This window comes from Lactuca saligna, chromosome 4 (genome assembly GCF_052625555.1).
Source record: "Lactuca saligna cultivar CGN05327 chromosome 4, ASM5262555v1, whole genome shotgun sequence".
NCBI classification, from domain to species: domain Eukaryota; kingdom Viridiplantae; phylum Streptophyta; class Magnoliopsida; order Asterales; family Asteraceae; genus Lactuca; species Lactuca saligna.
The window spans coordinates 335482060-335505278 of NC_136420.1; the positions used below are offsets into that span (position 1 = coordinate 335482060).

The 23219-nt window shown below is 35.8% G+C and overlaps 2 protein-coding genes across 2 annotated transcripts; one reads left to right on the top strand and one right to left on the bottom strand.

The window, feature by feature from the left end:
• Positions 1-1505: 1505 nt before the first annotated feature.
• Positions 1506-4854, top strand: LOC145040197 (Pentatricopeptide repeat (PPR-like) superfamily protein). Its single transcript, XM_078988158.1, has 3 exons — positions 1506-2492; positions 2571-3540; positions 4415-4854. Exons 1-2 carry the CDS (start codon positions 1597-1599, stop codon positions 3535-3537), a joined length of 1863 nt encoding a protein of 620 aa, XP_078844284.1. The 5' UTR covers positions 1506-1596; the 3' UTR covers positions 3538-3540; positions 4415-4854.
• Positions 4855-5981: 1127 nt separating this feature from the next.
• Positions 5982-7533, bottom strand: LOC145040972 (uncharacterized). The gene is made up of 3 exons (XM_078988849.1): positions 7345-7533; positions 6562-7185; positions 5982-6473 (listed from the first exon to the last, which is right to left on the bottom strand). The coding sequence occupies exons 1-3, from the start codon at positions 7531-7533 to the stop codon at positions 5982-5984; spliced, it is 1305 nt and encodes a 434-aa protein (XP_078844975.1).
• Positions 7534-23219: the final 15686 nt, after the last annotated feature.

The window sequence follows — 23219 nt, forward strand, 5'->3', positions numbered from 1 at the left end:
CTTTCTTCCGAAATTCCGGATGGTCATTTTGTGAGTATCCCTTTATTGAATATGCAAGTTAAAATTATAATATTTTCATTGCCGTTTTATTATTTTAACTACATAATTGATTAAATAACACCAATATGAAATACAATGTAAATTTAAAAACAAAAATTGCTGAACAAGGTTTTTAAAGATGAGAAGAAGACAAAGTAAGCTAATTTCTTATACCACTTTCAAAAAAAAAAAAAAGTCAAATACCAACAATAGTCATCAACGGATAAGGGTAGAGGTGCACAAACAAGATTATTTCAGCAATTTGGGTGAAACCGGTTTGAGAAAACCGGTAGATTGTACCAAATGTGGAGCTGATCATGAGATTCTGGCAGCATTTCAAGATCTTTCACCATCTCTTTTGCTTGTATTTCAACATGATCCAAGTTAACACCAACATAACCTTCACCCGAAAGCACACATGTCAAAGGAGGCCATTTTCATCTTTTTGTACATTTGATACTTCTAATAAGATGCTCCAAATTAAAAACAACCATTAATCCTTTTTGTATATGGTTTTGTAAGCAAGGATATTTTCTTCAAACAAAACTGAGTGAAATATTGTTGTATGATGTTTGATGCTAAATGTCTATTTCACATGAAATTATCACAACTAGTTGTGTTTACCGGAAAACCGGTGTGAAAGGTAATATTGCCAAACCGGTTCAAATCGCCGATCGGATTAGGAACCGAACCGGTTTAGGAGCGGATTGGATTCAGATTCAAAACGGTTACGGATCATGAACCAGTTTTTTTGTTGTGCACCTCTAAATAAGGAAAGGTCGTATTGAGCTGCGAAAAAAACCTTATTAGGCTACAAAATGGGCCTTGAATGGTCCCCAACTCCCCATATATTAGGCATAATTTTCTCATTTTATTTACTTTTACATTATTTTTGGATGAAAATTCTCTGAAGAATTTCATAATAATTTCATTTTAAAGCTATTTTTGCTGTGTAGTATTCTTTGAAGACTTTTACCATAAAAACGTTCATTTTTTTTGAATTTCCGTCGATTAGAGCTAAGAACTTAAGAATTTAGCTAATCAAACTTTTAGCATAAAACATTCATTTTTTATTATTTTTTATTTTTGTATGTCAAAAAGTACAACATAAAACATTTTTTTTGTTGTGGAAAAGGTATTTGAAGATTTTTGCATTTGCTTTTCCATAGTTGCAAAAATAAATTGATTTTTTTTTTCTTAAAAACGACCCATTTTGGTGATTTCACAGACAGACATGTACAAAAATGACTACTTGGAAACCTTATAATTTTTGCTTAAAATAATAAGTTTAAGATTTTCAAAGTTGATACTAACATTGAACATTTAAAAAGTAAAAAACAAACCCTAAATTTCATATATCTATAAAATTCATAACGAAAGATTAAAAGTAAATAAAATTATGCATAATTACTCGCTATTTATATCGTTCAAACTTGAAAGATTCTAGTATTGTTGTTGTGTGTAAAGATCGTAAGCAATAAAGCAAAAGATCGTATAGAACAAGGCTTATTCTGTAGTTGCTTTGTTTTTCGGATCAACCACATCTGCTTTAAAAACATGCTCAGAAAAACTACCACTTTTTCCCGCCAACTGAGCTTTCAGAAGCAACTGCAATGGCAGCAGCAACAGCAGCCTCTTAAAGAGCGACTATTGATCATCTTAAAGCAATGTGTTTCAACCAAAACAGTTCAACAAATTCACACCCAAATGCTCATACACTCTGTAGACAAACTCAATTTCCTACTTGCCAAGATTATTGATCTAAAAGATTTCGATTACTCCTACCATTTATTCACATCAATGCACGAACCAAATGAATATGCTTTCAATGTCATGATTCGTGGCCTAGCAACGTCGTGGAAGAAGTTTGATCTTACTTTAGAACTCTATTATAAGATGAAGAGTTTAGGCATAAAGCCCAATAATTTCACGTACCCGTTTTTCTTTATCGCGTGTTCAAATCTATTGGCGCGTGAACACGGTAGATTAGGTCATTGTATGGCGTTGAGAAGTGGCTTAATGGTGGACTGTCACGTCAGGCATTCATTGATCACCATGTATTCCATGTGCAGTGCGTTGAGTTGTGCACGGAAGGTGTTTGATGAAATTCACGAGAGAGATCTGGTGTCATGGAACTCAATGATCTCTGGGTATTCACAGATGGGTTGTCCAACGGGTGCTTTGGACTTGTTTGAGAAGATGAAAGGTGAAGGATTTGAGCCGAATGAAATGACTTTAGTTAGTGTTCTTGGGGCTTGTGGGGATTTGGGAAATTTGAGTTTGGGGAGGCTTATTGAGGATTATGTTGTAGATAATAAAATGAAGGTGAATTCTTTTATTGGTTCATCTTTAATTGGTATGTATGCAAAGTGTGGGGATTTGGTGTCATCAAGGAAGGTTTTTGATAAAATGACAAAGAAAGATTTAGTAACCTGGAACTCCATGATTACAGGGTAAGTGTTTTTCATTTATGCTTCTTCAATTATGAAACAAAAAACGTTAATCTCACTTTTTTAATCTTTACATAACAGGTATGCGCAAAGTGGATTATCACATGAAGCAATTTCAATCTTCAACATCATGAAAGAAGAAGGCGTAAAAGCAAATAATATCACATTAAGTGGAGTTTTATCCGCATGTGCATCACTTGGTGCTCTTGATATTGGGAAATCAATAGATGAATATGCATCAAAAAATGGTCTACAACAAGACATATATGTAGCCACTGCTTTAATCGACATGTATGCTAAATGTGGGAGTGTAGACCATGCATTTCAAGTTTTTGAAAACATGCCTTTCAAGAACATTGTCACATGGAATGCCATGATTTCTGCTTTTGCTTTCAATGGAAGGGCAAAAGAGGCAATATTGTTATTTAACAGAATGTCGGTTTTCCCTGATGATGTAACATTTGTGGGAGTTTTATCTGCGTGTGTTCATGGTGGAATGGTGAAAGAAGGGCGTAAATTCTTTGACTTGATGACATCATCTTATAAATTGGTTCCTAAAATCGAGCATTATTCTTGCATGGTGGATCTTTTATCAAGGGCAGGTTTGGTAAATGAAGCATGGGATTTTATACAAAAAATGCCTGAAAAACCGGATGAAATTACATTAGGGGCATTGCTTGGAGCGTGTCAGAAAGTTGGAAATTTGGATGTTAGTGAAAAGGTGATGAAGGTTTTATTAGAGATTGAACCTAAAAATTCTTGGAATTATGTGATTTCATCACAAATATATGCAAATTCAAATAGGTGGGATGATTCGGCTAAAATGAGATTACTTATGAAACAAAAGGGTGTCACCAAAGTTCCTGGTTCTAGTTGGATTGAAGTTCATGGTCAAATTCAAGAGTTTCGTGTTGGTGATGATTTACATATTGATTCAGAAGAAATTTATAAATTGCTTGAATTTTTATATATTGAGATGAAGTTAAAAGGTTATGTGGTGAATACCAATGTTGTGAAAGGCAAGAACAAGAACTTGTCTTGCTCATGAAGGGTAATTTTCTCTACTTAATAGATTATATATATATATATATATATATATATATATATATATATATATATATATATATATATATGCAAGGAATAGCTACATACTTTTACTGATTTGTTTATTATAGCATCCTACTTTCATTTCTTTTTATTACAACATTGTACTTTGAAAATCTACTCAATTAAATCTATTTCATCAAAATAGAAAGGAATTTACTGCCGTAACTGGATAGATTTTTCAAAGTATAATGTGCTAATAAGAAAAATATTGTTAGTATAATAAGAGGGTAAATTTTTTAAATTAGAATGTCTTAATATGTATTTTTTTTTTAAAGTAAGATGATGTAATAGAAATAAATGAAAGTACTTTGTTGTTTCTTGCATTTAGTGCACTATGCATACTCTTTGCTAGATCATTTTTCCTATAAAAGCCAAGCATTTTTGTTCATTTTCTTAGGTTCAAAATTACCTAGGTTATGATAGTAGGATTAAAATGAAAGAAATAGCAACACAGTTTCATTTATTTGTTTATTATAGCATCATACTTCCATTTCTTATTACAATATTGTAGTTCAGTTATTTTAGTAAAACATTGTACTTTGAAACAAATCTACCTAATAAAAACATTGTCCTACCAATATGACAATATAAATTGAAAGGTCTAAATAAATATACCATACGAAATGTTTGTATTTGGATAAACATTGCTATAATTGGATAGATTTTCAAAGTACAATTTTGTAATAGAAAGAAATGAAAGTAGGATGCTATAATAAGCATATCAACAAAAATATATTGCTATTTTTGGCTTTCGACCCATAATTTTATGCTAAAGTTTTTTTTTTTTTTTTGTTTTGATTTGATTTTCTTGTGTTTAGGGTTGAAGAAACTTTACATTATGAAAGTTCAATGAAAGATCCCGAAGAGAGCAAAGAGTTAATTCTTGCTTCCAATGCATCCTCAAGCATGACAAGCTTTGTAGGGCTATTTTTTATAATGAGGATAAGGAGAGGGCATTCGCGTCTTTTGCACACATGAGAGATCGAGAGTGAATATTTGTCTCATCCCATCGTGTTCCATCTTAAAATTTACAGTCTCATTCTCTGTCCAATGTCATCAAACAAAGTACAATCTGGCATGTCATATCATACAGGGGCATCAAACACCTTTAATTAAAAAAATTGGGTAGTGCAAAACATGCCCATTTTATACATCAATGCTCGTCTTAGAGCCCATGAAGATCACCAAATCTTTTACACATTCAACTCATTTGTTTGATATTTATTTGAGTTATGAGTTCAACTTATAGTTCTTTAATGTTTGCCAACTCTTTTTCGTTCCCTAGTCTTTTTCTTTTTCCAAATCTAGAATCAAATGTTTGCTTTGGGAATGAATTTTGCCTGTGTATAATGTTGTAGCTATAGTCACATAATTCGTGGTATAGTCCGGTACAGGAACGAGGATCGGGAACGAGATTCGACAGTTAGGACGTATCGGATACGACGGGGGTAGGTTCATTTCGGTACGTCCTGATACGTTCCGATATGGTGTATCGTGTCTTTCGGTACACCCATGGTTAATACAAAAGTTCCAGCCATATTTTACTTCAAAACACTTAACAGGAAAACAAAAAACATAATTTTAATATTTTCCAGCAAAATTATTTTAAAAAACAGTTAAGTAATAAACTAACACTTCAATATATCAAAACAGTTTTCCAGCAACACATCAAAACAGTTTTCCAGCAAACACATCAAAACAGATTCCAAGTTTCCAACACTAAAAAACTAAAAACAAAATTCCCAAAAAAAAACAATTTAACAGAAAAGTTTTCTTGAATCCACGCGTTGTCTTTTTCCTTGCCCATTCTCCATGTCTTCATCTAAATTCTCCCAAAGCATTTCTTCTAATCGTGAACTTGAGCCTTCAATGTAAGTGTTTTCGGGATTCATGTCCCACTTTTTGTATGGGCCCGCTCTATATGAATCCGAGAAACGAGATAAGAGACGAATATTCGAGTGAAAGAAAACCAATTTGTCGGCTCTTTTGCAATTTAACCTATTTCTTTTCACATTGTGAATGTAAGAATAGGTACTCCAATTTCTTTCCGCCGAAGAGTTACTAATCGGTTGGGAAAGTACCTTCTTTGCTATCACGGCTAATTATGGGGTTTCGGCACCATATGTTGACCACTAATCTATTGCATCCATTGTCACGACATCCGTTTGTATTGCCGCCATGGAATAGATTCCTTTTTTCATATGGAATGTTGCGAATTGTTCTCGTAACACTCGTTCCTCTTCTTATTTTCGGACATTCTATGGAATGCTTTCATGACACCAATCACAACCTTTTTATCTAGATTTGGAGCTTTCCTTAGAATACCCCCCGTACTAACTTTTGAAGATATTGTTTATCATAAAATCTTGGAGTTAATGCAAACCCCTAACAATGTAATGGGATTGTCATTTTCTCCCATTTAGCTAACACTATCTTCTCAACTTTCGGGTAATAGCTTGAATATGTATTTTCTTGCATAATGTCTTTAATCTCCCCCAACATGTTATCCATTTTTTCATAAATCTCACCCATTTTAGGACCTTCCCCATCACAAAACTTGATCAGTAGGAAAATGGGTTTTGTAATTTCTAAAACATTATCTACATCTTCCCAAAACAAATCATCTTTGATTGTATCCGCAACTTTTAAACCAAGAACTTTTGTGTTTTCATCTCCATTTTTAAGCCACTCCCTCCAAGAATTAAGGACTATAGTTGTGGCAAGAGCCTCTCTGCAATCCTTGATTCTTTTTAACAAAATATAGTGAGATGCAAACCTTGTTTTAGCCACCCTTAACAACTCTAATGTGGAATTTTCTTGAAAAAATGACAAGCCTTGAGTCTGGTTTAAAAAGTACTTGACAATTGTTTTTCCTCTCTTATAGGTATTATTTAACCAAAAAAATCATTTGTAAATCTTTGAAAATCAAATTTAGAGTATGTACGCAACAAGGTGACCAAAATACATGTTTGTATTCCTTCTCGACTTCTCTTCCGACAGCTTTGCAATTAGCCGCGTTATCCGTGACCACTTGCAAAATGTTGCTCAGTCCAACCTCATCAATGGCTCCAAGAAGATACTTAGAGATTTCCACTCCTGTTTTTTCGACCCCCGAGAAATCTTCCGCGTACATAAACATAGCACCACGGGCATTCACCGCAAGAACATTGATGAGTGGCTTATGTTTGACATTAGACCACCCATCGGAAACAATAGAAACCCCTTGCGTGTACCAAGTATCTTTGACTTGGGTTAGGTCTTTCTCAACATCTCCCATGCACTCATCTAACAATACGGTTCTTGCTTTTTCACTAGATGGAGGTTTGTATCCCCTTTGTGCCTTCTTGAGTGCATTGAGCATTTCAATAAATTGTGGATTCCGCAAGACGTTAAACGGGATACCATTAGCACACAATCCTCTAACTATTTTCATGTCAACCACATTCCGCTCCATAAGACCAAAAGATTCCTCAATTCCTTTTCTTGATGTTGCTTTTTTCGAAAGTATAGAATTCTTTAAAGATTTTGAAACACCTCCAGTCTCAGCTTCTTTAACCTTGCTCAAAAGTCTTTGTAGCTTCTCCCGGTCCTTAATCATAATTGGACATCTTCTTATTTCTGCAGTCTTCCCAGGTTGAGCCCCAAAGAAATGTGTGTGAATTCTGGTATAAGAGCTTGTGTATTGGACTTTGCAGTGGTTGAAAATCCATATCTTTGCCCCCCCCCCCCCCCCCCCCCGCATTTTTACCAGTTCCAGAACAGTAAAAGTGACTTCTTTTAACAGAGGCCTGCTAGCATCCTTATCATGCGTTTTCTTGCTTCCTGATGTACCTATATCTGATGCTCTTTGGTCCTCATTCTCAAGATCAACAAAAGCTTCAGGTGGTGGTTGTGTTTCACTATCTTCTGTGCGGTTAAAAGATTTGCCAAATACCATTTTTACACCAAGGCTTAGAAATTAACACAAAAGAATTGTTCTTGTATTCAAGTACATACAAGAGTAGAGAAGATAGTAATGGAGATTGTATGGAAATTAACACAGAAGAATTGGAAACAGAGCAAATCGTATGGAAATTAAGTATTAACACAGAAAGGGTTTGTGTCTCTGTGATGAAGAAATGTAACATAAAAGAGCAATAGAGAGAGTAATGTACGTGAACTGGTGAGTAGTGATGTGGGATAAGAGGCATCTTAAATAATTATTGGAATCGAGATTTACTAGAAGAATCGGATGTAGGAATCGAAGAAACATATCGGGAATCGATGAGATCGATAACTTTATCGTAGCATCAAATGTTTTTTCACAGATAAGCAAGTTCCCGCTCAAACCAAAATCGGCGACCCCAAGTCCAAAATTGGCAATCCTAATCACGTTTCTGTGCAATCCGGATCGCCAATTTCATGGTTCCATGACCGAATTGAAGAATAAACGGGATCGTAGGGTACCCGTATTGGACAGCGAATCGGCCACCGGCCGGAACGCAAACGCACCACGTTTGGGAACGGGACGTTCGGAACGTGGATCGTGAGTCATATGGCGATCTATGTGACTATGGTTGTAGCTTATGAAACTAGTTTTAGTGTTCTATACATGCAAGGAGTTAGACTCTTAATTATTGTTAGAGTTTTGCCTTTAGTATTTGTGTTTTTGGCCGTGGACTCGGCGAGTTGGAGGTCCGAATCGCCGAGTAGAGACGAGACTCTGGGGTGCGGATAAGATGGCGACTCGACGAGTCCATATTAGGGACTCGATGAGTATGCGTTGTTTGATGAAACCCTAATTTCCAAGGGTTTGCACCCTATTTAAACATCCATTTGTGCCCCAACTCCGCCCCATTCACCCCCAGAACCTCTCCATACGTCCTAGCTCTTGTTCTTGTGAGTTTGAGGCATCTTAGGGTGTATTCTTGAAGATTTTGTGAAGGAAGTGGAGTAGATCAAGAGGAAGGGAAGGAAGCCAAGCATCTTAGTGTCCTCTCAGTGATTTCCTTGAGGTAAAACTCGTTTTCCCCCTGTCTATATGCTTATATCTCCATTAAAGTCTTCCTTGAGCCCTTCCCTAAGCTTGTATGTGCATCATATTTCATAATAAGTTGATTGGCCTTTAGATCCAGACTTGGTTGAGCTCCAGGAGCTTAGATCTACTACCTTTATGGACCCATATTGCATGAAGACCTTAGATCTACTCTTTTGGTGCATTTTGAACCCTAAAACCCTCATGGAGGAATATCTACACGTAAAGTTGGAAACTTTACGTGTTATTCATGCTATAGGAACCCAGATCTATGAATGGAATGGACTAGATTCGAGCAAAATCACTTATATGGCTCTTGCATGGAACAGACTCGGCGAGTCGCTCATCTGACTCGGCGAGTCTAGTCGCGAGTCTCCGAGATTGTCCCCTTTTTGCTGTGACGAGTTGTGTACTGAGTCCAGGGTGGACTCGGTGAGTTGGAAGCCAAAACTCACCCATAATGGAACTCGACGAGTCGATGCCCAGACTCGACGAGTTCAAGGCAATCTCCTTAGATCAAGATCAGACTCGGTGAGTTGTTCATACAACTCGGCGAGTCACAGTATAACTTGTTCATCGGGTGAAGATGAACTCGGCGAGTTGTTCATACAACTCGGCGAGTAGGATGAAGGACTTGAACATCAGTTTAGAAGGAGAACTCGTCGAGTCAACGCCTAACTCGACGAGTAGAAACAGAATTCATGTCAGTCGTTTGGACATGGACTCGGCGAGTTGGCGAGCCAACTCGGCGAGTCGGGTCAACTGGAAGTTGACTCTGACTTTGACTTAGGGCATGATCAGGGGTAAAATGGTCATTTTACCTAAAGGTCAGTTTCCAGTTTTTGACTAAGTGTTTGGTGGGAATTACAGCCGGAGGATTGACGGAGCAGCAGCAGCAGCAATCAGACTATTCCACGCAGATCGGCAGCTACTCCGAGGTGAGTTACCTTTCAGTAGCGGTGGGTCTAAGGCCACAATACCGGCCCACCAGTAGGAGTTGTATGTTAGATGATTGTCTTTGTGATATCATCTAGGTTTGCTACTACCAATATGTTATATGTTGGCATGATATGTTGTACGTGATAGTAGTAAAGTTCGGTTGTTAGAACCGAAGGGTAGTCAGGCACCCCAGATACGTCTGATATTATGTTTGTGTTACAATATATGTGATGGTAGTAGTAGGGATGAAATAGTCCCCGAGGTTCGGTTATTAGGACTGAAGGGTAGTCAGCACCCCAGAATAGCTTGAAATGCACAGGTCAGCACCCCATAATGGCTTGACACGGGTAGGACGGCACCCCAGAATGGTCGCACGGGTAGTCGACACCCCAGAACGGCCGTACCGGGTAATCAGGCACCCCAGAATAGCCTGACAGTATGTATGTTATGTGGTACGATGGGGGAACTCACTAAGCTTTGTGCTTACAGTTTTCAGTTTTGGTTTCAGGTACCTCTTCATCGAAGGGGAAAGAGCTGGCACGGTAGCGGTACATCATGCACACACTGGTTTCCGCATCAGTTAGACTCCTCTGGGATTTATACTTTGATGTTTCGATTGGTTGTATGACTTGACTTATGAACATGGTTTATGTTGTGATGTAGTTTGATCAAACAATGTTTTTATTTATTAACGTTTTCTAAAGTAATGTTTTAAAAACGGAAATTTTTGGACGTGAAAATTGGGTCGTTACAAAATGCCCTTGGGTAGCAAGGGTATACATCCATGTCCATACGTACCAGTTAGATTACTAGTAAACTACCATGGGGGTAGTTTAGGAAGATACTAGGACTATTACTAGAATGTGATATCATACAATGAGTCAGTTCATTCATGAGTCAATACTTGCTAGATAGAGAGAACATACATTACAGCTAGTACACACAGTACATTACTATACATGCTAGATAGAGAGAGAACATACGTTACAGCTAGCACACGCAGAACATTACAGTACATTACTATACTATTACATATATATGTTTTACATGATTACGCTTACATGAGTACGTTTACATATATACGTTTACATGAGTGCGGTTACATATACTTTGATAGGACAAACATCACTAGGTGTTATAGCATGGAACAAGTGCAAGATCTAACTATACTGATGAATCACAACGCAATTGTGATAGTTATATCGGGTATGCATGATCATAGTAATGTGGATGTGTCACTGCATGTATATATGCATGGACGTGTGAAGGTCCCAAAATCCCTTTGACAGGGGAGCATTTAGCCTGGGATATAGCCATCACATTAGGCCTTATCCCTCAAATAAGGCAATAGGAGTACAGAGGTAGTCGCTTATTACAAATATTGCAGTACTTACGAGATTACCCTAGACTTAAGGTAATTAGTACGGTTGTAGTTCGACACTACACCATAGTACTATTTCATTTTCCCCTTTACATTCACTTCGTGAACACTCACACGATGCACGATAATGTAGAAACTATATTTTTGGTTAATGATAGTCGGATTTGGGAAAATACACACTCTTACAAGAGACACACACACAGACACTAGATGCCTTGGTAGAAGGATACGATTAGTAGGAAACATAGGGTTTCCTAGGATCATTCAAAACATTTTCATACTTACAGTTCATATACATTTTCAATACTTACAGTTCATATACAAACAATTTCTTACATATAAATTAAGACACTAAAATACTTATGATCTCACCAACTTTAAAGTTGATACTCGCTTTCAAAATACTTGTATCCTCAGGTCATCCATAGACAGGTACCGATGCAAGGTTTAGAGAAGATGGAGCTCGTTCAAGACTCATCTTTCATTTTGTTTATACTTTAGTGCCTATTATAATTTGACAAAACACACTTGTATTAAAATTATATTATTAATGCAATGGATGATGTTGTTACTTGTTTACTACTTTTCATTGTTGTGATACTGTACATGACGTCCTCCGCCCCAGAACGTTTCCTCCGTTCTTGGTTTTGGGGTGTGACACCTACTCCATTTATTCACCAATTTTGGGGGAAATGAATAATATAACACCAAAATAGCTACTCATTTATCCCAAAATGGGGATGAACTTTGAGTTGTCAATTTTAGTCATTCTTTTTATATATTTTGTAACGCCCCGTTCCTGGTACGTATTTATTTTGATTAAATGCTCTTTTAGGAAGAGCTACTCGGCGAGTTGTAGCCCTAACTCGCTGAGTAGATGTCGAGTTGGGTACGAGTTCTAAGTGATCTACTCGGCGAGTCCACGCATGGACTCGGCGAGTAGGCCAATTAGGAGGAGACCCTAATTCTTTGGGTTTGCAACCTATTTAAACGTCCTTATAGCCCCCATTTCGACCTCCATCACCCTCAGAGCATTCCTTACCAAACCCTAGACGTTTCTTAGTGTGTGTGTGTGTGTTTATTGCTTGTGAAGGCATCTTTGGAGTAAGAAGGATAAGGAGAAAGTTGGAGAGTTCAAGGAAGACGAGGTAGATCCAGAATACACACTCTATTGGCCATATTTTTGATGGGTTTTGGTCATAAGACATCCTATGTGCTCATACAAACCCTAATGCTTGGATCTAGGTTTCTCTATCGTACATGCAAGTTATCCAAGACTATAAACCCTAATTCTAGCATTCAAGTAATCATATTAATATGTAATTAGGTTTAAGATCATACCTTGATTGTTATGTAGCAATAACAATCCCAATTCCTCCTTGAATTGACTTTGGAATGCTTAGAGTCACAAGTGTCACTCCTCTAATGGCTTACAAACACCAAGAGCAAATGGAAAAGGTATAAAGAGAGAGGAGAGGTATGAGAATTCGTCTCTAGGACCTCTTGGGAAGGGATACACGAATTCATGAGCCAAGGGGTGTTTATATAGGTGTAGAGATAGGGTTTCAGTTATTATCCTTATCTAGTTGCTTATCCACAAAGCAACCCATAAGATAATCCTTGAATCCTTATCATAGTCGAATTATAAGGCCTTATCACCTCAAATTCGTTCACCATATATTTAAGATAATCCTTACCTTATTTTGTAACTATCACATAATTACAAATTATCCCCTCTAGTTTAATTAATTACACTTGATCACAAAATTAATTCCTAATTAATTATTGACCAATATTAATTAAACAAATATGATTTCTCCTTTAATATATTATTCTTATAACATATTAATAAATCATAATATCCTCTCTCTCTTTATTTATTTCTCCAATCAAGTTGCTTTGGTGAAGGCAACCCAAAAGGACCATGCACCATCGGGTCAAGTACATACCAAAATAGTTATGGACTTAGACACTAATCCAACAGTCTCCCACTTGGATAAGTCTAATAACTATTATGCGTATGACTTCAGATCCTGATCTGCAATTGTAGCTTTCCAAAGCTGCTGTCAACTCTAATCCTATCAGATACGCGTGTCCTTAGATAAGGGATCATATATTCCTCCATTCTAGATATCATAAGAGATATGATTTTAAACCATTCTATTTGTACTATATCTCGATTTCCGATTTATGACGACTGACTAATTGAACAAATCAAATTAGCCCTATCCCGGCCGAGCATTTACGTTTGTCATCACTAAACCATCGGGGGGCCCAAAAGATATCGCTTTTATTCTTTGAATAAAAGGAACGGATAAACTTTGATACAATGCTTGCTTGCACTTACTCACCGAATCACACACAATAATATGTTTTATAACACCAAGTTACTAGTGCGTTTACATATTATCAATGTGCAACCGATTAGCAAGATACAACTCACACATCTCGGTTTCAAGAATATAAGATGTTATCGTCTCACCAATCACTTATAATTCATGGAGTGATCCAAGTGAGTGTGGGTTTAATCCAATGCTCAAATCATATTCATAAGCACTCATGAACGTTGCAGCAAACATTTGCTTATGTCTAATACTCTTCTAGACAATCCACACACCAATTCACGACAGTCTTCATTCATATCTACTTCCAACATATGAATGATTGTGGCCCGTTCGAATAATTCGATTATTCTTAATAAACTCAATTATTCTGGAAGTCAAAACATGCAAAGTGAAACACAAGAATAATACTAATCTCATATGGCATCAACCCTTTGAGTATAAATAAAACTCCTTTTATTTATCACCATATCGATTACTCATTATTTGTCGTTTCGGGTAATCAACTTATTACTTGATTTATTACACTTGTCCCATGCTCCTAGCATGCACACAATGTTTACCTATGGTTCTTACTTTTGTGGAATAGACAAATTGCACACATTTCCAATCATTCTCATTTCACAACTCCAAATCCATTGTCATAAGTTTAAGAATAACAAATTCTTGCTACTTATAGAATATGCTAGATTCTAACACTTTATGCAACGATCCTTTCGTAATTTCACTGCACCAAAGTCACAAAGACTATTGCTAATGATGTTACAAAATCTTCTATCGGAGATTGTTACAATACAATTCCTTAGATATTATGTCTCTCACTCAAAGTACATTCCTTTGAATATCCTTTTGCATAAAAGTTTCTAATCTAGTCATAGATTTTCAATATTTATTTCCAATATGGACACGCTTCCATATTTTCCATATAACAACTTATTCTTAATAGAATCTTATCTATTCATAATAATGTCAATATAGTCCATCCAATACCATGCTTCCAACTACTCACAAGCAACCAATCCTCCTCGAACTTTGGATTGTCCTTTGATAGTTGTTTAATTATTTTAGTCAAAACCGATTTTAGTCCCTTTTCCCTCTAAATGCGCTAGACATTTGGAAAATTTAAGAATGGTCAAACATTAAAGCATTTGCAATCGATCCTATACCCGAAGCGTATGGGACACGATGCACGATGTTTTATTTGCTATGTTCTCAAAATTCGAATTGTGAAGAGGAATGCCGTAATCATAATCGAAATTTTAAGAACACACTATGTACCTTTGACTAAATCTATTAGCGTTTCACAATCTAATCCTTTAGATTTGAAATGAAGCATAATATTCTCTCCCTTAATTATAGCAAAACAACTTTACAACCCTTACGACTTTGCAAGGTATAACTCTTGTTTTTCTATAATTAATATTGCCAACTTGCAATACTTTCCATAATAATCATACAATCATAACTTTTATGCTCCCACTATCATGATGATTACTATAAAACATAACACTTATGCTCCCACTAGCTTCGACATGTATTCATAAACATCTTAACTTTCAGAAAGACAATACCTATTGAATTTCTTAAGTCCATGTTTCTAATACTTAGTGCTTTGATAATCTTTTATTAAGGCTTCTTTAACTTATACACCTTTGCCTTAGATAGTTCATATGTGTGTCTTAACAATTAAGACTAATTGCCAAACCTCACAATTCAAATTATGGAAAGGGATACCGTAACCATGATCGAATTTGAGAATGCAATTTTACAATCACTATCTTCTTAAAATCTTTCTTAGTGAAAGCATTTCCTCACAGTCATTTTCATGAAGGAGGAAATCTTATGACACTTAGATTTAAATGGTGTATTTGTTCCTATCCATGTGAATTTGTTAAAACCAAAGTTTACGACAAATTCAAACTCATATGGATCGAACTTTCTTAATCTTGATTTCTTGCCTTATGATAGTACAGCTGCCCACCACGTCTTCCAAGTAGTTAAGCAGCTCACCTTTTCCTATCAATGTACCTTTCATTGATTAAGGTGCCTTGCCTTTTATGCGTTCAAAATGAGAACTCATAGGACTCACATGCATAATTAACTCAATTGGAATAGCACAAAATCAAAATATTGTCAACACGATAGGTTGTAAATCTCAACTCGTGTGCTAGTGATGATCGATAAGGTTTATTTGATTTGTTCTTGAAACCTTTCCATACCAATAAGACTCCCACTGAATCCTTGACATATAAGATTCTTTTGTCAATAACCATTTCTTGACAAACAAATATTCAAGAGTTAGTGTAGTTTTTATCAAAACACTTCATAAATTGGCCCTAGTCGGTCTTTGTCTTATTCAAGACATCACAACTTTCCACATTTGATGAATGTTATAAACCTTTAATACTTTTCACTCATTGTCACAATCTTAACTTTAAGACTTGTTATTGGAACGAAGTATGATAGACTTCTTGATTTAACCATTTCTTCAATTCTTGATTCCTCTTCTCAAACATACAATTATACTAAGACTTACTTAGAGGATCAATTGAGATATGGTTCTTAATCATTAAGATCTATCATAAAGCATAAAAGCTACTCTCCCTTCTTCTTAGAATGGAGAAACTTTTATTTTTTCTGCCTACTTGATTCTTCTTATTCGTTCTGCTATTGATTTAAACATTTTCAATCAATTCAGAATTACACTTAATCATATTTACTAAACCTTTAGTAAATCATGATGAATGTCTTTGTTACTCTTATGGTAAACTTGATCAACACACAACTTTGTGTACTCGATCTCCTAGTCCTTCACTTGACACTTTGTCAATGAATTAGTCTAATTTCCAAAATATGAAATTTCTCATTCATCATGCAACCAAGTTGCATGATTCCAAGTTTCTGTCCAATTGAAACTTGGGCGATGAGAAACTCTCCCTATTTGGTAAATTCTTGACTTTCCATAACACAATAAGAAACAAATTCATTATTGCTAATAATTTTAACATCAATTTTTCATACACGCCATTGTAAGGATAAATAAATAAAATTTAAAATCAAAATTTATTTTATTGCGGAAAAATTTGTCCTTACAATGCAACTCATTGAAAAACTTATGCTAATACATCTTTCTTAGCAATCTAATTCTAACTCTAAGTAGTAGCTCAAGAATCTAATCTTCGAGAAACGCGATCGAAATCCATTCCTTCACGGTTAGATTCTGCTCACTTCTTCCCTTAAGCTTCTTTTCTTTTCTTCGATCTTACAAGACATCAATTGTAATCTTATCACATTATGTATTAAGAATCTAGAATAGAAGCTTAAAAGAGTTAGTAAATGGATTTTACCTAAATTAGAGCCATACGTTTCGACTCTCCTATCTCTTAGATCTCTTAGTTAAACAGGGCAGCTTCGTCTCCAATGCCCCTTCTCTTGACAATAAAAGCAAATTGACTCTTTTTGGAATAGGACATGCAACTACTTCAGACATCGCCTTTCTCTTATGATCAATCTTTTCGATCATAGCATGTCTTTCGTTCTCATTGTCTATATCCATAGAGGTCTCGAAGGCAGATTCACCGATCAACTTTGCTTTTCTATTGCGCCAAACCATTGCTGATTCAGCAGCAAAAAGCATCTAGGTGAGATCTATAAGGGTCACGTCGTGGTTCATCATATAGTACTCTCTTACGAACTCACTATATGAGTTAGGAAGTGACTGAAGAACCCAATCAACATCCATTTCCTCACAGACAACGGATCCCAACAGTGTGACTTCATCCCTAGGACGTGTGCACACACCGACTTTCCTTCTTTATGTTCACTTGCCAAAAGGGCTTAAGTGATCTTGAACTTTTCAAGCCTTTGAACTTGTGGGTTAAGGAGAATAATTGGAGGAAGAGGAGGAAGTGAAGCATGATCTTTTGTTCCTCGATCGAGTCATGGAATATCATCTTCATGTGGAATGCTTGTTCCACGGGATTTGGGAAGACCATAGTTGTCAAACTTTGACATCTACAAAACGGGAGAAAAACGAATTCAAGTTAGTTGATAGATTGAGTCCTTAGTAAATCACCCAAATGAAATACTAAGGCTAGGATCCAACACAATATTCTACAACTCGGGAGAGGGATGTCGTAACCCTAATTGCAGAATGTTTGAAGGTAAGTGAATGACGATTCACTAATTTCCACCACGAAAAACGAAAAAGAAATTTAAGTTTTAAATCTATGAAAACTAATAGATCCTTTGAGATTCATTGAACTTTCAATGGCATGTTTAAATCTTGATATGCCCCTCTTGTTTGTGACTGGGATGCCGAGGATCACAAAGCGGGTGTGAATAACCATGCAAACTTACATGGTTCCCTCACATGTTACAATCACCTATTCGATGTGCCGGTAAACCACACACGCTCCACCGAACTATGACAAAAATTGAGTCACCCTTTGCAACCTTTGCTTAGAACCATTTAGTGTGCCGGTAAACCACACACGCTCCACTAACGTCTTCGCAAGGGCACAAAGTGTAATTTCATGGAATTGCATCAATTCACTTTTGCCTAAGTAACTAAGATTAGGAATTAGAAAAACATTTAGTTACTTTGTATTTCATTATACTTATAATGGAAGGTTTCGTCCTATCCTACCCGTTCGGCTAACGACCCTCCACTGGTCAAGAGTGCGGTGGGTAAGAGTGGATACCCTTTCAATCGCCATATTATAGGCAATTTCCTTAAACACCCCTTATAGACCAGCTTCGTGAATGAGGACTACTAACGGTAAGACTGACTTTTACTCATACATATATATAATGTTAGACTTTTAATGTTATATATAGTATAGGGTGCATTTTATACTTTTAAAATACTATGTGGTTAACTTTAACAATTACACTTTTAATTCAATTAAATGGTTAACCTAATGGTTGTCGAGGCCAACACAAATAATAACCCTAAATGTTACACACTAAAATAGTGTATAGTGGTAAAGGGATCGAATCCACGGAGATTGGTTCAATTTCTAACTCTATGAAAAATCTCTTTGTAAAAATACTTGTAAAATAACAATAAAAATAAAATGGGGGGTTTTGGTGTTTTGAATACTTGATGCTAACTAGAATTAACTATGATTTAAATAGACAATTGCAACAAAAATAAGAATTTGATGTAAAATCAATAAGGGAAAGATGGTTGACTTAAAGTTTTCTCACTTTGACTTTTGATGAACATATCATTAGAATTCAATGGTGCAATACTTGTTTTAAATCCTCACTTTGGCTATAGTAATCCAAGGAGCTTGAGATTACCTAGACTTTTCTTAATTGTTGACATGGCTAGAGAAGCTCATAACAATTTCCTTAGTCAAAGTCACTAATTCCAAATAGCATGTAATTAGTGAAAGTCAACTAGCATTAAGAACCAAAAAGTCACCAAATCCAAGAGGGGTCAAATGCTTTCACCACCATGTTGGAGGAAATGTTTTTATGATTGTGTGAAGTAAAATCAACACAAAAATCATTTGTTGCTTGCTAATTTGAGGATCCTTTACTTAATCAAGAAATTAACCAACTAATCACCACAAACACATTTAAACTCATGAACTAAAACATACAAGTAATGATAAGATGTTAAAACACAAAACATTTCCATAAAGATTCAAGAACATGTTCATGGATTCTTCAACATTCAACAAAAGTTCAAAGGATTAAACAAAAGTCAACCAAGATTAGTTTAGCCAAGCATGGCTAAACACAAAGAAACAAAGTTAGAGAAATTTGTACCAAACATTAAGCAAGAATCAAGAGGTAAAAATATGATGTTCTTCAAGGGTTCTTGGCCTTCAAAAGTCCCCAAAACTCCAGAGAGAATCTCCAAAAATCGGATGTGCAAGTGTATGCAAAAGATGGGCACCAACCTTCCTCAAATAGCCCAAAAGAAGGATTTCCGAAATTGCCCCTGCAGGGCCTTGCGCGACCCGCGTGCTGCTGCGCGGGTGGCACCTGACATGGGCTCCTTTGAGATTTTGGGCCTCTAAAGCATATCCCACTAGCCCAGATCGAATCCAATCACCTCCTAGCCCATTTTCTTCAAGTTTTTCTTCATTTAAAGCCCAATTTGACCTCTCTAAATCCTCCAAAGCTCGTGAACTCGCCCGATTAATAATTTTCATACGCTTGAATGTTCCTCCGCATCTTTCAAATTTAAAGCTCAATTCTTCCAAGCCTTCAAGCAATTGACAAGTCCACCCCATGAATCACCTTCATAGCCATCAAGCATGAAATCTCCAATTCCCTTCAAGCCCAATCGCCTCGCAAGAGTGCCGCCCCGCTAGTTTCCAAGAAAATCTGCAATAATGCTCAAGAAACTAGAAAGTACCCCGAAATGGTCATAAAAAATAACAAAAGGGAAAATATGCATGAAAGTTAACTAAAATGCGAATGAAATGTACTAAAATAAACTATAAAAATAAGTAAATAAAATGAAGCTATCACCTAAACTTTTATGGATTTATTAAATCTCTTTTAATTATACTTCTTAATTAATTAATAAAACCATAAGGGTGTATTTGAACTTTTCAAAACATTTCTAGGGTTTTAGAATTTAACATTCCTAATTAACTTTTAATCAACTTTTAAATTCCAAAACTTGAGGGCAAGTTTTGAAACATTTCAAAACATTAGGGTTAGAATTTAAATATACATCAAAATTAAACTTTTTAATCAAAATTTAAATTCCAAAACTTGAGGGCAAGTTTTGAAACCCTTTTTCAAAACATTAGGGTTTTAACTATTTAAATTTCAAAACAACAAAACTTTTGGGTTCAAATTTAAACTATAAAACCTAAATGGTAAAATATGAAACTTTTCATAATAACAAGGATCAAATAATAAATAATCTAAATTAACATTTAATCACATAATTATCTATATTTGATTTATTTAATGATTTCTTGCAAAACAATTTATCAATTTAATAAAAAATAATCAATCAATTATCATATAAGGAAACAAATATTTTATTAATTGATAATTATCTTTAATTAGATCAAGGATATAGTCATATATATCATAAAATCGGATTTATATTGATCTAACATGATAAGGTAACTATCCTAATGCAAAAACAGCAAGAAATCCCGAGATAAGCACTTCTGACGAGTTGACTCGTCGAGTCAAGCCTGGACTCGTCGAGTCACCCTGGACTCGGCGAGTCCAACCTCTAATACACCAAAAAACGAATTTTTCAAATATACAATGCATCAATACAATTGAAACCATCTTAGGCTCTGATACCACTGATGGGTTTTGGTCATAAGACATCCTATGTGCTCATATAAACCCTAATGCTTGGATCTAGGTTTCTCTATTGTACATGCAAGTTATCCAAGACTATAAACCCTAATTCTAGCATTCAAGTAATCATATTAATATGTAATTAGGTTTAAGATCATACCTTGATTGTTATGTAGCAATAACAATCCCAATTCCTCATTGAATTGACTTTGGAATGCTTAGAGTCACAAGTGTCACTCCTCTAATGGCTTACAAACACCAAGAGCAAATGGAGAAGGTAAAAAGAGAGAGGAGAGGTATGATAATTCGTCTCTAGGACCTCTTGGGAAGGGATACACGAATTCATGAGCCAAGGGGTGTTTATATAGGTGTATAGATAGGGTTTCAGTCATTATTCTTATCTAGTTGCTTATCCACAAAGCAACCCATAAGATAATCCTTGAATCCTTATCATAGTCGAATTCTAAGGCCTTATCACCTCAAATTCGTTCACCATATATTTAAGATAATCCTTACCTTATTTTGTAACTATCACATAATTACAAATCAGCCCCTCTAGTTTAATTAATTACATTTGATCACAAAATTAATTCCTAATTAATTATTGACCAATATTAATTAAACAAATATGATTTCTCCTTTAATATATTATTCTTATAACATATTAATAAATCATAATATTCTCTCTCTCTTTATTTATTTCTCCAATCAAGTTGCTTTGGTGAAGGCAACCCAAAAGGACCATGCACCATCGGGTCAAGTACATACCAAAATAGTTATGGACTTAGACACTAATCCAACACTTTTCTGGTATTAAATTCTATACCTTTCATATTGATCATATAGATCTATGTTGTTCCTAAATTGTGGTTTCTAAGCCCAAAAACCCTAAATCCCTTATGAATAGGCCTTGTGGTCGGGTTACATCTCAGATCTGGACACTCATGGCATGCTAGAAGTATAAAGTTTTGGTTGTGGTTGTGATTAAAGTCCCCATTGAGCCTAGAACCTCATTAAGAGCTTATTTTGGTCATATGAAGCCCTTAAATCCATGCATGCACGTAAAGTTAACAACTTTACGTGAAAAACATGCCCTAGAAGTCTAGATCCACGATTTGTAGCAGTTACATGGCTTAGATCGGACCTGTATGGAAAAAGGGCTGAAGGAACTCGGTGAGTCCACAGGTCGACTCAACGAGTTATATGAAGTTAGTCATCGACTCGACGAGTTGGAAGAACAACTCGGCGAGTCCGATGAAGTTTGCCTTAGAACTCGGCGAGTTGTATGAGCAACTCGGCGAGTCGGATGAGTTTTCCCAAGCAAAGTGGTGTTTGAATAGGGAGGCTTCATTCCTTCGTAGTTACACGTAAAGTTAGCAACTTTACGTGTTCAGATGGTTCCAAGGTTTCAGATCTACGAGTTAAGAACCATAGAGCGGATTCAAATGTAGTTGTATGGAATCTGCTCGACAGAACTCGACAAGTAGTTCCTCAGACTCGGTGAGTAGTTCCTCAGACTCGGCGAGTCCGGTCAACTGGAGGTTGACTTTGACCAGGGGTAAAATAGTCATTTTACCCTCAGTATAATTATCAGTAATTGATAGAGTGTATTTATGGAAATTTGTAGCCGGGGAGATACCGGAGCAGCAGTAGTCGATTTCCAGAGCAGTTCATTTAGCAGCCAGTGTACGAGGTGAGTTTCCTTCCAGTAGGAACGAGTCTAAGGCCACAATGCCGACCCGTTTAGCTAGTAGTAGTTTCCGGACTTCGGTCCGATGCAGTTTTATTATGTTTGATGCCTTCGTGGCTCAGACAGGATTTATGTGTTATGTGCCGGGCCACAGCCCGATGCAGTATGCAGTTTATATGTTTATGCTAATTGATATGTTGTGCTATGCTATGTTATGCTCAGTCAGATTCCGGATTTCGGTCCGATGCAGTTAGTTCCGGACTTCGGTCCGATGCAGGGGACAAGGTCCCAGCCAGTTCCGGACTTCGGTCCGATGCAGAGGGCAAGGCCCTGGTTAGTTCCGGACTTCGGTCTGATGCAGTGGGCAAGGCCCAGTATGTGTTTATATGTTATTGTGTGGTGTGTGGTAGTTTGGGGGAGCTCACTAAGCTTTGTGCTTACAATTTTAGTTTTGGTTTCAGGTACTTCCGCAAGTAAAGGGAAGAGCTCGGGTTGATGACATCGCACACACCACAGTTTCAGTTGTCCTGGGAGTTGTTTTTTTGCTTTTCATAGATGTGAATTGATACAGTCTTGATACAGTTTCTCGTAATACTTTGCTATTGTTTTTGAGATATTGACGTACGAGTTTTACTTTATTAGTTTATTTTATATACTAATTATAATTTAAATGTATTATTTAGTACTTATAATATTGTATTATATATTAAGTTATATTAATTAATTATAAATATAAAGTTTATTTTTTGTTTATCAAATTCATATAAAAATTTAAATACACATTGAAAATTTAAAATATGATAATGTATTTTACAAAAGCTTATAACTAGGTGTTATAAATATAGTATTATTTATTTAATAGTATTGCAATGAAAAAAATATAAATTATGTATTTGTTAAAACCAAATTAGTATAAAGGGTATGATTGATAATGTATATAAGCTGAAAAAATAGAATATATTAA